A 15648-nucleotide genomic window follows, 5' to 3' on the forward strand; every position below is an offset into this window, starting at 1 on the left:
AACCTACCTACCTGCTTACTCCACATACGTATTTCATGAGCATTTTAACTCTTTTTCCATTTTTTGTTTTTGAAAACCTGGTTTGTGTTTTGTTTTTATTTGTGAATAAATGAAAATAAACTTTAAAAAATAACTCAGAAGTACCCCTGAAGGACTTAGTTGTTTATCCTTTTATCAAAACTCATTTAGAACCTGAGAGGGTTAATGCAATTATCTAATCAACCAATCACATGGCAGTTGCTTCAATGCATTTAGTAGCGTGGTCCTGGTCAAGACCATCTCCTGAACTCCAAACTGAAAGTCAGAATGGCAAAGAAAGGTGATTTAAGCATTTTTGAGCGTGGCATGGTTGTTGGTGCCAGACGGGCCAGTCTGAATATTTCACAATCTGCTCAGTTACTGGGAGTAGACGCGCACCAAACATTACATCAGACCATTTCTAAATCAGCACCTTCACAACACTTTTTGTTTGCTTCTCGAAGCTGCTTCAAAGAAAAACAAAACATCAAAGGTTTCTCCCACATTCTTTACAGATAATATTTGTCAGAAAATCTTTTTCAGTTTGTTTATAAGTCATGAAATCAAGAGAAAAATAAAATTGGTCACAATAAATTGATAGAGCATCTCAAATACAACATTTATTTACTCTTACGTTTGTCAGGGCTTTTGAAGAAACCGCTAAAAACAATAAAAATGTGTGTTTTATTAGTCCCATTCTGAACACACAGGTGTGTTTTATTCTGCTCCAGCAGGTAGCGGTAGTGCACCTTTACGCTGATCACCGACCACCGGAAAAAGCGGAAACAAGAAGCTGCTAGCAGAGCTAGCTTGTTGTTCTGGTGTGTGAGAAGAATATTTGAGGCTCTGCAGTAAAAATGTCTTCACTTCAGTCTCTGGGAGAGTTGATCAGCTAAAGCGACTAACTGCTGCTGCTGCAGAAATCTTCTCACCAGGCTGTGGAAACTTTCTTCTCCTCCTCAACAACTTGGTGGAGTTCTTTCCAGAACCAGAGAAGATATTCTGCGGTCTTCGTGACAATCGGAGCTCCAGAATCAGGTTGTGGGTGAGAAAAGCTTTTCTCTAGACTTCCTGCCCTCTGGATCTGCTGCTGTTCCTTTGGCCAGAACCAAAGCGTTGGATCTTTAATCTCCTGCGTTGTTCTGAAGCAGCATCTTAATCAGCTCTCCTGCTTTGTTTCTATTGCAGCTGTTAGCTAAACACGGCTAAAGAAAACCTGCTACCACTTCAGGATCATCCATCAGCTGGGACTGATTCATCGTGTGTTCTTCACCACCTGGACCTGGACAGCATGGACACAGGTACTGGTGGATGAATGAATATATTGTCAGTATATGGTGGGACATTACAGTGAAATTATGAGAATGAGGTTCAATCTTTAAAATAATGATCTGTATATGTTTAGCACTACTGGGGTTCTAAACCCCCCAAAGCGTTTTACATCACAGTCATTCACTCGTTCACAGACTGTTGTAGAACCTTGAAGTTTTAGAGTGAATAGATCTCTCTAATGAATGATTTTTGAAGCCAAGTTTAGTGGTCATGTGACTCGTTTTGATCCAAAGAATTTTTTGTTCTGAGGGGAGTTAAAGTCCCAAAGTCATCGTCACACACTGGTGAAGTTACGTCCTGCATTTGACCCGTCCCCATGGGGAGCGGTGAGATGAAGCTGTGGGAACTATTTGGTCTTCTGTCGGGTTTCAGTCACTACGAGAATCAGTCAGAGACAGGAGAGGTTTTCATCTTGTTCACAACCTACCTTTGTTGTAGCGTCAGTCACGCATCATCATTTGACCAATCACAGTTGGGGAGACAGCATGCTGCAGACACGACGGCAGCGGTGCTGACAGCATGTATGACTGCTGTTGCTTCAGCATGTCGCTGTGGTTTAGAGCTTAAAGGCCCACTGTGTAAAAACATTCGACTCTTTAGCACCACACAGTTCAGAGTAAGTATTGCAGCTCCGGTAGCCCACACTAGGGTTGGGCTGTTTTTCCATTCGCCCACCATTAGTCCAATAAATGATGATGGGCCGTGGTTTGTGCGTGTGACTGATTAAGGTATGATTCACTGACTGATTTGTGAACACAGAAGAAGTCTAAACATGGATTATTTTATGGATGCGCGGCACAAATTAGAATTTTCTTTTTGTTTAACTCATTCACTGCCAGCCGTTTCCTGATCAGAAAAGCTCTTCACTGCCAACGTTTTTCAGCGTTTTTACAGTTTTTTTAAGAGTCACAGAACGTTGCTCTATGATGATGTCAACGCCAAAACTACCAACACAAAGCTGAGACTCACCTCTTACATCAGGAAGAGTCCGCACATTTTGAGTGTTATCTGTTCTTTCATAATCCGTTGTTGAATTGTGATCGGTAGAAGCTTTTCAAGTTCTCGCCTCACTTTTTTTACATCAGCGTCCCAAAACAACCTGCTAACACATGGATTTTCTGCTTCCCGATCATGTGACGTGTGATGTATGCGGATGAAGATCGGCTTTAGAGCTGGGATGTTTGTTCTCACGGTGCGGGGGCTCGTTCCGACGCCCACACAGTAAAAGAATGCAAATGACGACTTTTCAATTCATTAAGTTCCTCGATTCATTTTACAGGGAGTGCAGAATTATTAGGCAAATGAGTATTTTGTCCACATCATCCTCTTCATGCATGTTATCTTACTCCAAGCTGTATAGGCTCGAAAGCCTACTGCCAATTAAGCATATTATGTGATGTGCATCTCTGTAATGAGAAGGGGTGTGGTCTAATGACATCAACACCCTATATCAGGTGTGCATAATTATTAGGCAACTTCCTTTCCTTTGGCAAAATGGGTCAAAAGAAGGACTTGACAGGCTCATAAAAGTCAAAAATAGTGAGATATCTTGCAGAGGGATGCAGCAGTCTTAAAATTGCAAAGTTTCTGAAGCGTGATCATCGAACAATCAAGCGTTTCATTCAAAATAGTCAACAGGGTCGCAAGAAGCGTGTGGACAAACCAAGGTGCAAAATAACTGCCCATGAACTGAGAAAAGTCAAGCGTGCAGCTGCCAAGATGCCACTTGCCACCAGTTTGGCCGTATTTCAGAGCTGCAACATCACTGGAGTGCCCAAAAGCACAAGGTGTGCAATACTCCGAGACATGACCAAGGTAAGAAAGGCTGAAAGACGACCACCACTGAACAAGACACACAAGCTGAAACGTCAAGACTGGGCCAAGAAATATCTCAAGACTGATTTTTCTAAGGTTTTATGGACTGATGATTAAATGAGAGTGAGTCTTGATGGGCCAGATGGATGGGCCCGTGGCTGGATTGGTAAAGGGCAGAGAGCTCCAGTCCGACTCAGACGCCAGCAAGGTGGAGGTGGAGTACTGGTTTGGGCTGGTACCATCAAAGATGAGCTTGTGGGGCCTTTTCGGGTTGAGGATGGAGTCGAGCTCAACTCCCAGTCCTACTGCCAGTTTCTGGAAGACACCTTCTTCAAGCAGTGGTACAGGAAGAAATCTGCATCCTTCAAGAAAAACATGATTTCATGCAGGACAATGCTCCATCACACGCGTCCAAGTACTCCACAGCGTGGCTGGCAAGAAATGGTATAAAAGAAGAAAAACTAATGACATGGCCTCCTTGTTCACCTGATCTGAACCCCATTGAGAACCTGTGGTCCATCATCAAATCTGAGATTTACAAGGAGGGAAAACAGTACACCTCTCTGAACAGTGTCTGGGAGGCTGTGGTTGCTGCTGCACGCAATGTTGATGGTGAACAGATCAAAACACTGACAGAATCCATGGATGGCAGGCTTTTGAGTGTCCCTAGCTGGGAGAGGGGGGGGGGGGGGGGGTAATACGAGAAAATAAACATTCCTCTCTACAATAGAATAAATCTATTGTATTTTTTTCATCCTTATATTTTACATAAGGCCACATTGCCACATACTAGTCATTTAACGTATCTTATTTTTATTTTCCTAATACTGTCGGCTTTGGAAAGGATCAAAACACAAAAGTGTAAAACTCCACAGACTCAGAAAACAAAAAACTTGAATGTTAGATTTATACTGACTGAGTTTGTGTGTTCTGTTGTTTTTGAGATTGCAAAATAAATCTTATTTGCATTACTTGGAAACCCTAGTGAGTTATTGAGACAGTTCTTTGGTGTGTAATATAGAAATAAGTTAGCATCAAAATGGCAGAGAATGAAGGTTTTAATCATAAGAATATTTGTATTTATTTCTTTTTTTTGTGAGGTAGATTTATCGGCCATTATATCGGCTATCGGCCTTTGTTAAAAGTTTTATATCGGTATCGGTCCCAAAAAAAGCATATTGGTCGGGCCCTAATATATATATATGAGCAAAAAAGTATTTAGTCAGTCACCGTTTGTGCAAGTTCTCCCACTTAAAATGATGACAGAGGTCAGTAATTTACATCATAGGTACACTTCAACTGTGAGAGACAGAATGTGAAAAAAAATCCATGAATTCACATGGCAGGATTTTTAAAGAATTTATTTGTAAATCAGGGTGGAAAATAAGTATTTGGTCACTTCAAACAAGGAAAATCTCTGGCTCTCACAGACCTGTAACGTCTTCTTTAAGAAGCTTTTCTGTCCTCCACTCGTTACCTGTATTAATGGCACCTGTTTGAACTCATTTTCTGTATAAAAGACACCTGTCCACAGCCTCAAACAGTCAGACTCCAAACTCCACTATGGCCAAGACCAAAGAGCTTTCGAAGGACACCAGGAAAATATTTGTAGACCTGCACCAGACTGGGAAGAGTGAATCTACAATAGGCAAGCAGCTTGGTGTGAAAAAATCAACTGTGGGAGCAATTATCAGAAAATGGAAGACATACAAGACCACTGATAATCTCCCTCGATCTGGGGCTCCATGCAAGATCCCATCCCGTGGGGTCAAAATGATCATGAGAACGGTGAGCAAGAATCCCAGAACAACACCGGGGGACCTGGTGAATGACCTGCAGAGAGCTGGGACCACAGTAACAAAGGTCACCATCAGTAACATACTACAACGGCAGGGACTCAAATCCTGCAGTGCAAGACGTGTTCCGCTGCTGAAGCCAGTGCATGTCCAGGCCCGTCTGAAGTTTGCCAGAGAGCACATGGATGATACAGCAGAGGATTGGGAGAATGTCATGTGGTCAGATGAAACCAAAGTAGAACTTTTTGGTATAAACTCAACTCGTCGTGTTTGGAGGAAGAAGAATACTGAGTTGCATCCCAAGAACACCATACCTACTGTGAAGCATGGGGGTGGGAACATCATGCTTTGGGGCTGTTTTTCTGCTAAGGGGACAGGACGACTGATCCGTGTTAAGGACAGAATGAATGGGGCCATGTATTGTGAGATTCTGAGCCAAAACCTCCTCCCATCAGTGAGAGCTTTGAAGATGAAACGTGGCTGGGTCTTCCAACACGACAATGATCCCAAACACACCGCCCGGGCAACAAAGGAGTGGCTCCATAAGAAGCATTTGAAAGTCCTGGAGTGGCCTAGCCAGCCTCCAGACCTCAACCCCATAGAAAATCTGTGGAGGGATTTGAAAGTTCGTGTTGCTCGGCGACAGCCCCAAAACATCACTGCTCTCGAGAAGATCTGCATGGAGGAATGGGCCAAAGTTCCAGCTACTGTGTATGCAAACCTGGTAAAGACCTATAGTAATTGTTTGACCTCTGTTATTGCCAACAAAGGTTATGTTACAAAGTATTGAGTTGAATTTTTTTTATTGACCAAATACTTTTTTTCCACCCTGGTTTACAAATAAATTCTTTAAAAATCCTGCCATGTGAATTCATGGATTTTTTTTTCACATTCTGTCTCTGCCTCCTCCTTGAACCGTCACCTTATCATGGTGGAGGAGTTTGAGTGCCCTAATGATCCTAGGAGCTATGTTGTCTGGGGCACTTAGTGCCCCTGGTAGGGTCTCCCATGACAAATTGGTCTTAGGTGAAGGGTGAGACAAAGAACGGTTCGAAGGATCTTTCATGGCGGTTAAAACGAAGAGTCGGAGTACCCGGCCCGGAGGGTTACCGGGGTCCCACCCTGGAGCCAGGCCTGGGGTTGGGGCCCGTGAGCGAGCGCCTGGTGGCCGGGCTTTCGCCCATGGGGCCCGGCCGGGCCCAGCCCGAACCGGATACATGGGCTCGTCCAACTGTGGACCCACCACCCGCAGGAGGAACATGAAGGGTCCGGTGCAATGCGAATCGGGTGGCAGACCAAGGCGGGAGCCTTGGCGGTCCAATCCCCGGACAAGAAAACTAGTTTTTGGGACATGGAACGTCACCTCGCTGGCGGGGAAGGAGCCGGAGCTTGTGGCAGAGGTTGAGCGGTACCGGCTAGATATAGTCGGACTCACCTCGACACATTGCATTGGCTCTGGAACCCGAGACCTGGAGAGGGGTTGGACACTCTACTTTGCTGGAGTTGCTCCGGGTGAGAGGCGGAGGGCTGGGGTTGGCTTTTTGTTAGCCCCGAGACTCTCTGCCTGTGTGTTGGGGTTTACCCCGGGGGACAAGAGGGTAGCTTCCTTGCGCCTTCGGGTCGGGGAACAGGTCCTGACTGTTGTTTGTGCTTATGGGCCAAATATCAGTTCAGAGTACCCACCCTTTTTGGAGTCCCTGGGACGAGTGCTAGATAGTGCTCCATCAGGGGACTCCATTGTCCTGCTGGGGGACTTCAATGCTCACGTGGGCAATGACAGCTTGACCTGGAGGGGTGTGATTGGGAGGAACGGCCCACCTAATCTGAACTCGAGCGGTGTTTTGTTATTGGACTTCTGTGCAAGCCGCAGTTTGGCCATAACGAACACCATGTTCGAACATAAGGATGCCCACCGGTACACTTGGTACCAGGGCAGCCTAGGTCACAGGTCGATGATAGATTTTGTAGTCGTATCATCTGACCTGCGGCCGTATGTTTTGGACACCCGAGTGAAGAGAGGGGCGGAGCTGTCAACTGATCACCACCTGGTGGTGAGTTGGATCAGATGGCAAGGGAACATGCCGCGTAGACCTGGCAGACCCAAACACATAGTGAGGGTCTGCTGGGAACGCCTGGCAGAAGAACCTGTCAAGATGGTCTTCAACTCCCACCTCCAGCAGAGCTTTGACCACGTCCCGAGAGCAGTGGGGGACATTGAGTCCGAGTGGGCCTTGTTCCACTCTGCGATTGTCGAGGCGGCTGTTGCTAGCTGTGGTCGTAAGGTGGCCGGTGCCAGTCGTGGTGGCAACCCCCGTACCCGCTGGTGGACACCAGAGGTTCGGGGAGCCGTCAAGCTGAAGAAGGAGGCCTACAGGGCGTGGCTGGTCAGTGGGTCTCCGGAGGCAGCAGACAGGTACCGGATAGCCAAGCGGGGTGCAGCAGTGGCAGTTGCCGAGGCAAAATCTCGGGCGTGGGAGGAGTTTGGTGAGGCCATGGAGAAAGACTATCGATCGGCTCCAAAGAGGTTCTGGCAAACTGTCCGGCGCCTCAGGAGAGGAAGGCAGCAACTCGCTCACACTGTTTACAGTGGGGATGGGGAGCTGCTGACGTCAACTGAGGCTATAGTCGGACGGTGGAAGGAATACTTTGAGGAGCTCCTCAATCCCACCAATGCGCATTCCGAGGAGGAACCAGAGCTGGGAGGTCTGGGGATGGACTGTCCGATCTCGGGGGCAGAAGTTGCTGAGGTAGTCAAACAACTACACAGCGGCGGAGCCCCGGGGGCGGATGAGATTCGTCCTGGGTATCTCAAGGCTATGGATGTTGTAGGGCTGTCATAGTTGACACGTCTCTACAACATTGCGTGGTCATCGGGGGCAGTTCCTAGGGAGTGGCAGACCGGGGTGGTGGTCCCCATCTTTAAGAAGGGTGACCTGAGGGTGTGTTCCAACTATAGGGGGATCACACTCCTCAGCCTCCCTGGAAAGGTCTACTCCAAGGTACTGGAGAGGAGGGTCCGATCGATAGTTGAATCTCAGATAGAGGAGGAGCAATGTGGTTTTCGTCCTGGCCGTGGAACTGTGGACCAGCTCTATACCCTTGCAAGGGTGATGGAGGGGGCATGGGAGTTTGCCCAACCAATCCACATGTGCTTTGTGGATTTGGAGAAGGCTTATGACCGTGTCCCCAGGGGCACCCTGTGGGGGACGCTCCAGGAGTATGGGGTGGGTGGCTTTCTGTTAAGGGCAATTCAGTCCCTTTACCAGAGGAGCGTGAGTTTGGTCCGCATAGCCGGTAGTAAGTCGGACCTGTTCCCGGTGAGGGATGGACTCCGCCAGGGCTGCCCTTTGTCACCGGTTCTGTTCATTACCTTTATGGACAGAATTTCTAGGTGCAGCCGTGGTGTGGAGTGTGTCGAGTTTGGTGGCAGGAGAATCTCGTCTCTGCTTTTTGCGGATGATGTGGTCCTCCTAGCTTCATCCAGCTCTGACCTTCAGCTCTTGCTGGGTAGGTTCGCGGCCGAATGTGTAGCTGGGATGAGGATCAGCACCTCCAAATCTGAGACCATGGTTCTCGACCGGAAAAGGGTGGCTTGCCACCTCCGGGTCGGGGGAGAGGTCCTACCTCAAGTGGAGGAGTTTAAGTATCTCGGGGTCTTGTTCACGAGTGAGGGTAGGAGGGATCGGGAGATCGACAGGCGGATTGGTTCGGCGTCTGCAGTGATGCGGACGCTGAGCCGATCTGTCGTGGGGAAGAGGGAGCTGAGCCAGAAAGCCAGGCTCTCGATTTACCGGTCGATCTACGTCCCAATCCTCACCTATGGTCATGAGCTTTGGGTAATGACCGAAAGGACGAGATCGCGGATACAAGCGGCCGAAATGAGTTTCCTCCGTAGGGTGGCCGGGCTCAGCCTTAGAGATAGGGTGAGGAGCTCGGACATTCGGGAGGGACTCGGAGTAGAACCGCTGCTCCTCCGGATCGAAAGGAGCCAGTTGAGGTGGTTTGGGCATCTGGTCAGGATGCCTCCTGGACGCCTCCCCGGGGAGGTGTTTCGGGCATGTCCTGCCGGCAGAAGGCCCCCGGGTCGACCCAGGACACGTTGAAGAGGTTACATCTCCAATCTGGTCCGGGAACGCCTTGGGGTCCTGCCGGAGGAGCTGGTGGACAAGGCCGGGGAGAGGACGGCCTGGAGCTCCCTAGTTGGGATGCTGCCCCCGCGACCCGGACCCGGATAAACGGAGGAAGACGAGACGAGACGGAGATGAGAGACATTCTGTCTCTCACAGATGAAGTGTACGTATGATGAAAATTACTGACCTCTGTCATCATTTTAAGTGGGAGAACTTACACAATCGGTGGCTGACTAAATACTTTTTTGCCCCACTGTATATGTGTATATATATATATATATATATATATATATATATATATATATATATATATATATATAATATGTATATATGTATGTGTATATATATGTATGTATATGTGTATGTATATATATATGTGTATGTATATGTGTTAGGGCTGCAACAAACGATTATTTGGATAATCGATTAATCGGATGGGGTCTCGACACGATTAATCGATTAATCGGATTACATGGGGAAATTTTTAAAAACTGCCAGGGAAACGTTATTTCTCTCCTTCCTTCACTTTATTTAACACAACATTATTAGAAAACAGTTCAATAGCAGAAAAACAACATGCCATCACCTAAATTGTCTTATAAGGTGCATAGACAGAGACCCTAAGCTACATCTATCTGTGACCTAAAATGCTTGGTCCAAGTTAAACAGCTTAAGGGCAATTCTCATCTGTTTTGTTTGATCTCATCTGTTGACATTTATTTTAAATGTAATTAAACATAGGCTGTGAATTAATCAAAATTGATCACTATTTCCAAAAATGACTGAAAAAATACCAAATAAAACAAAAGTAAATGAATGCCATCCTCCTTGCGATGATGCCCTGGGCAACTGCCATAAAGTCACATCAAGAAATGCTGCTGATCATTCCAATGATCCCAAATAGACTCACATTAGGCCACATGAAAGCAACTGAACCCAAAAATATATTAACCAGTATATAACTGCACTCTCACACAACACGCCTGCAGCAACAGTTAGGACTCCTCCCTCCCTTTTAAAAGCGTTTTTGCTTCTGAGGACATTGTGGTTGTAAAACCACATGCTAGTAGTCTGGCCCCGGTGTGATCAACCAGTTTCTGCGGGAATGTGACGGCGGAACCAGGGCCAGATTAACACTTTGTTGTACCCTGGGCAACAATATTCAAGGGCTCCATCATCACGACCCAAGGATCACCATAATGTGGTCACATACAGAATATTTTACTGTAATATTTAGTAAATATACTCAATACTTGAATGCCTGACAACACGTAACCCGCCCAGAGTAACCTTTGACCCACCTCGTGTGGACTGACCAATGAGGAGAGGGTCTTAACTTGAGGCCCTCTCTTCATTGGTCAGTCTGCATGAGACTGACTCTCAACTGACGTTCAGTCGTAGGCGGCGAAGCGTCTCTGTGCAGTGCAAAAGCCCGGGTGGACAGTTTGTTTAATATAGGGTGATCATATTTCCATTTCCAAACAAGAGGACAGGGGATCTGTGCCTATGACGTCACACTATGGCAACGCCACACAAACCATGTTGGGACCCATTTTTTATAAGAACTAAATTAATATCAGATTCTGCCAATTAAAGGGCTCTAAAACAATTCATATGTAAATATTTTGCATATTTAATGCAAAATCTCATTTTTCTGCTTTAGTGCTGCAACAAGGTTTTATTAATAATAAATTATTATACCTTTTGTTTTACTACAGCATCGGTACGCTTCCTGTGCACAGATTATTAAGGATGCTTGTTTCAGCTGAGAGATTAGACGATAGGATCAATGAAAAAATAAGTTGTCCCACACTCCATGGAAACTTTCAGAGAATCCACAAATAGTGGCTTTCAAATGATTTTGTTACTTTTTGCAAGTTTAGAAAAGCAGCAGATGAGACAGCATGTCTGATAATTTAGTTTTTCATCTGATAATATTAGAACATGTCAGTAATGTCTGAGGGGCTTTTATAAACACCATATAACTAACACTACTGGAGAGGGTATGGATTACACAGAGGCTTCTGGGGAGCCCAGTTATTGGGGGGGGGGGGCATTTTGCCTTGGCCCCCAAAATGTCTTGAAATGGCCCTGGGTGTGTGACTGAGTTTTGAAGGTGATCTGAATTGTATCAGATGTATAAATATTACATGTGTAGAACTTATTGTTTTTTACTGGTAAAAACGTGTAGTGTAGATAAATCTACCTACATTTTACTTTTCAACACTTTGTTTTGTTTTCTTGTTTTTATTTAACTATTTCCTGTCCTGTCTGTCTCTCTTCTTCCTGCATCTCCTCTTAATTCTCCAGAAAATCTGTTGCCTGGATTCTTACCTTTTCACCTCACCAGTTACTTTTGAGCAGATCAAAGGGATCTCTCTGACCGAAAAGCGCAGAGCGCGTTTTCGATGCTGCGTGAGGTGACATCACCACAGCACAGGTGATGAGCTCCGCAGTAGCGAGCTTCAGGCACAAATAAGACAGAAAATAGAGAACATGTGCGGACATGAACGATCGTGTGCTAATTATAGTTTTTTGGTTGCGCCACTTTGAGAATGGACCGTGCGCTGGAAGCAGCTGCCTGGATCGCTGCGCAACAATGCGGAACCGGTTCGCAGCAGCGCAAGTCTGCCGGCTCTCCCTCGCGCTGATCTGCCGGTACCGCCGGCTCTCCCTCACGCTGATCTGACTTGCTCTGGTCTGCGCGCAACGGCGGGCGGGAAGGGGGGGCGCTTTTGGAAGAGTTGTGCGACACAACGAATCGATGACGCAATTCGTTGCAAACGCTTTTAGTAATCGATTTTCATCTAATTTATCGATTCGTTGTTGCAGCCCTAATATGTGTTTATGTATATATATATATATATAATGTGTATATATATATGTATATATATATATATATATATATATATATATATATATATATATATATACATAATCAGTGGCGGCTGGTGAAAAATATTTTTGGTGGGGCTGTGCTATTTTTTTTTTTTTAAACAAACTTGTGCTTTCTGAGCTTTGTGCACAACTTCACTATTTCCTGAACTAAGCACAGCTCTTTTATTTCCTGTCTTACATAACTGGACAAACTGATTAATCCAGGTGTGTCTGACTATTGGCACACTGCCTTGCAGACCAAGGTTTAAAAATACTGCATTAAATTGCACATAAAATAACATGACCATAAATGGTAAATAGGCAATGCAAGAGGCAAGTAACAAAAACATTTTGTTTAATTTCAACATTTGAGTGAACACCAAAAATTATGAGCAGGTCACTGTTACAGTAATGGTAGTAAACACTACTTAGACAAAATGCCAGAAATTTACACTGTTAGGACTTATGGAAAGTGGAAACACTTTCATAGGAAATAATGTCATCAGTATCCTCTTACAAATGTCATATTTCCCACTTTTTGGGACAATAAAACATTTCTGATTCTCAATCAGATGTTTTTACTTCAAATGTAAAAACATCTCATCGAGAATCAGAAATGTTTTATTGTCCCAAAAGCTGGGAAATTTGTTTGCTGCAGCAGAAGTGTAACAAGTAAAATGGAATCAGATTGATGTATGTACAAATTTACATGAAATACACATTTACATGATTAAATATGTATTATAAGTATGTGTGTTGAAATGAGTTTTTACAGTTATTGCACATTAAACAATGTACATGTTATTAAACAAATGTCCCTGTTTGTGGGACAACCAAGGATTTCTGATTCTGATTGTCTTGTTCACAGAAATGTAATGTACAGCTTACCTCTGCACCCAGCTGCTGTTGTTCTCCCTGGCCAAACGTCCTCCGTTTCTTCCGTTTCCCTCGTCGAGCTGCATGGCAATGTTAGCTCTGCCTAGCATGGCTAGCTTCACCGTGTTGTCCATGTGTGCCCGGGATGACTCGTGTTTCTTCACCTTCTCAGAAAAATGTTTAATGTCTGTACCTCCTGACACAATCCATGCCTTATCTGTCCCAGTCGTTTTGAATAACAAACACGGAAAGCAAAATAAAGCATTAGCGTGATTGCATCCAGCTAGCCAAGCCTTCCTGGTGTACCAATTTCGGGAGAAGCCACGTGTGTACAGTTTACCCTTCTCCTTGTCTTGCTGGCTTATCTTTACTTCGGGCTGATCTGGTCCAAGCTCTTTGACATTAAGTTTTTCAACCATTGTTCTCCTCTCGAACGGATACTGGAGAAGAGACCGAACTGAATTCAGTGGCTGTTGAGATCCGGTTTCCATGCTCGTTGTAGGCGCACTCACGTCCATCACTGCATCTGCGTCACCACCAAATACCTTGCTCCAGTAGTCGAGACTGTCGAGCTCAACCCGAACATCAACGAACAGCCTTGGGCGGTAGCTCTATCGCCTTTCGGGCTTCCGAATCGACAACGCTGATTGGATGCATTCCCATTCCTATGAGTTTGATTGATTTTCTTGTCAGCAATTGGCTGGCTGCTTCACTGCCGTTTGGGCAATCTTTCTGTTGCCTCCACCGCTCGGCAGGGAGCTTCTCACCAATGATATAGATATATATATATGATTTGTTTTTGCTACAAAACACACAATTAACTTAGAATATGTGATTATTGATAATTTTACTTATTTATTTTTTTAAATAAAAATTAAAAACACTGGGGAAAACTGGGGGAGGGGCACCCTATCGCCCTCTAGTGGCCAGCCACCACTGCAGCAATCATAACGACACTCTTTTTAGGGTTAAACAGGATGTCAAATTGCTCACCATACTTAGCACATGCCCTGAGCAGCTGCTGCAGGCCTGCGCTATAGGTAGACATGAGGACTAGGTCATCTGCATATATTAAATGATTTACAAGTCGGTCACCCACCAAGCATCCAGTCTTACTATCATTCAAAGTAACAGACAGCTCGTCAAGGTACAGGTTAAAAAGGACAGGAGACAGAATCCCGCCTTGTCTGACTCCATTCGATACAGAGAAAGGTTCAGACACTTCTGTCCCCCATTTTACCTGCATCAATTGATGAGAGTACCAGAAGTGCAAAATCCTAACTAGGTAAGAAGGGACCCCTCTGTTTTGTAGCTTGATGAATAATTTCTGATGATTTACTCTGTCAAAGGCCTTAGAGGCATCTACAAAACACATAAAAACAGAAGTATTATGCCTCATGTATTTGCTTACAGTTTCTTTTTAAGAGAACATCTAACATATGGTCAGGCAAGATTCCATGCTTCAAAAAGCCGGTAAAGCACAATGAAAGTAACACCTGAGCTCTACAGCTAGCGTACTTCATGTGCTCTGCTGATAGTTGATCCGGGCCGCAAGCTTTGTTTAATGGCATTTTCTCTATAGCGAGACGGACTTCATCAGCTCTGACAATCATACCATGATTGTAGTCAGTGTTGCCGACATTGAACCTTTCACTATTTACACAGTTAAAAATTCTGCTAAAGTGATTCCTCCAGGCTTCAACAATGTTCTTATCTCCTGATACCCCATTTATAGATGCAGGTAGCAGCTGCTTACTGGTACAGGAGCGTTTTAACTCCTTCCAGAACTCCGAAACATCATTATTCTTTAGTTTGTTCGCTAAGGAGTTTGCCCGCATTGTTTGCTCATTCCTTTTGATATAGCGAACAGCATTCTTGAACTTAACGTTCGCGGCTTTCTTAGACTCCAATATTGAACCGGATTTTGGTTTGCCAGCAGCTGCCCAGGCTTTATAGGCTGCTCTGGACTCAGCATGTAACGCATAAGCATGCTCACTCCATCCTGGAAGCGGTTTAAATTTTGTTGCTCCTTTTTGGCAGAGGAACTCGCTGGCAATTATCAAGCTGTCCACAATATTTTGATACAAAGTCCATAAGTGCAGCCTGTGTTCCATATGTTCACACTCAACATCTTTACACTGTAACGTTTCTTTGTGGACATTAACAGATCTCAGACTACAATCTGACAGTAAGTAATATTTCCTAATATCCTCGACTGACACTTTAGCCCAAGTAAGCTTCTCTGTGTGTGTGTGTGGGGGGGGGGGGGGGGGGGGGGGGGGGCTCTGGTGTTGGAGCAGCACAGGCAATGTTTCACAGTTTACCACTAAGGAAACAGGGATGTGATCAGTTGTTGCCAGGGAGTATAAGATTTCCACCCTGGATATGCATTCATGTGCATCCTCAGTGCATATACAGTGATCAAGCCAGGAAGGTGAGTGCCATGCCTCACTGACATATGTATGGCTGTCTGCTGGCAGTCTCTCTTTGCTAGTTAAAACCAAGTTATTATTTACACAAAACTGAATCAGGTGTTGCCCAAAGGTGGAGCGAGTGTCTGAAATATCAGCATTCATATCACCAACGATAAAAACACAATTAAACTCACACTGACTGATAAATGAGCTTAAAAAACCAAGTTTCGCCAGATATTCATCTTCATTCTGCTGACTCTCATATGGCATATAAATATTTAAGATCATGAATGCCTTGTCATCCATAACAATCTTTACTGCTATGCACCAGTCCATATTTAGCCTGACAACAGAAATAAAAGGATCATAATCCTTGTGCCAGAGGATGGC

General features: G+C 45.0%; 1 protein-coding gene across 2 annotated transcripts in view; it reads left to right on the forward strand.

The window, feature by feature from the left end:
* The first annotated feature begins 805 nt into the window (after positions 1 to 805).
* LOC107373490 (zinc finger protein 271-like) overlaps positions 806 to 15648 on the forward strand; it is a 39268-nt gene continuing 24425 nt past the window's right edge. Inside the window, exons 1-2 of one of the 2 annotated variants that reach the window (XM_070548200.1) lie at positions 806 to 1063; positions 1207 to 1319. In XM_070548200.1, the coding sequence (XP_070404301.1) occupies positions 1310 to 1319 (10 nt within the window). In that variant the 5' untranslated portion in view covers positions 806 to 1063; positions 1207 to 1309. Of the gene's footprint in view, positions 1064 to 1104; positions 1320 to 15648 lie in introns of those variants that run through there. The other variant, XM_070548201.1, reaches the window with a different exon arrangement.

Source organism: Nothobranchius furzeri, chromosome 2, assembly GCF_043380555.1.
Source record: "Nothobranchius furzeri strain GRZ-AD chromosome 2, NfurGRZ-RIMD1, whole genome shotgun sequence".
Taxonomy (NCBI): domain Eukaryota; kingdom Metazoa; phylum Chordata; class Actinopteri; order Cyprinodontiformes; family Nothobranchiidae; genus Nothobranchius; species Nothobranchius furzeri.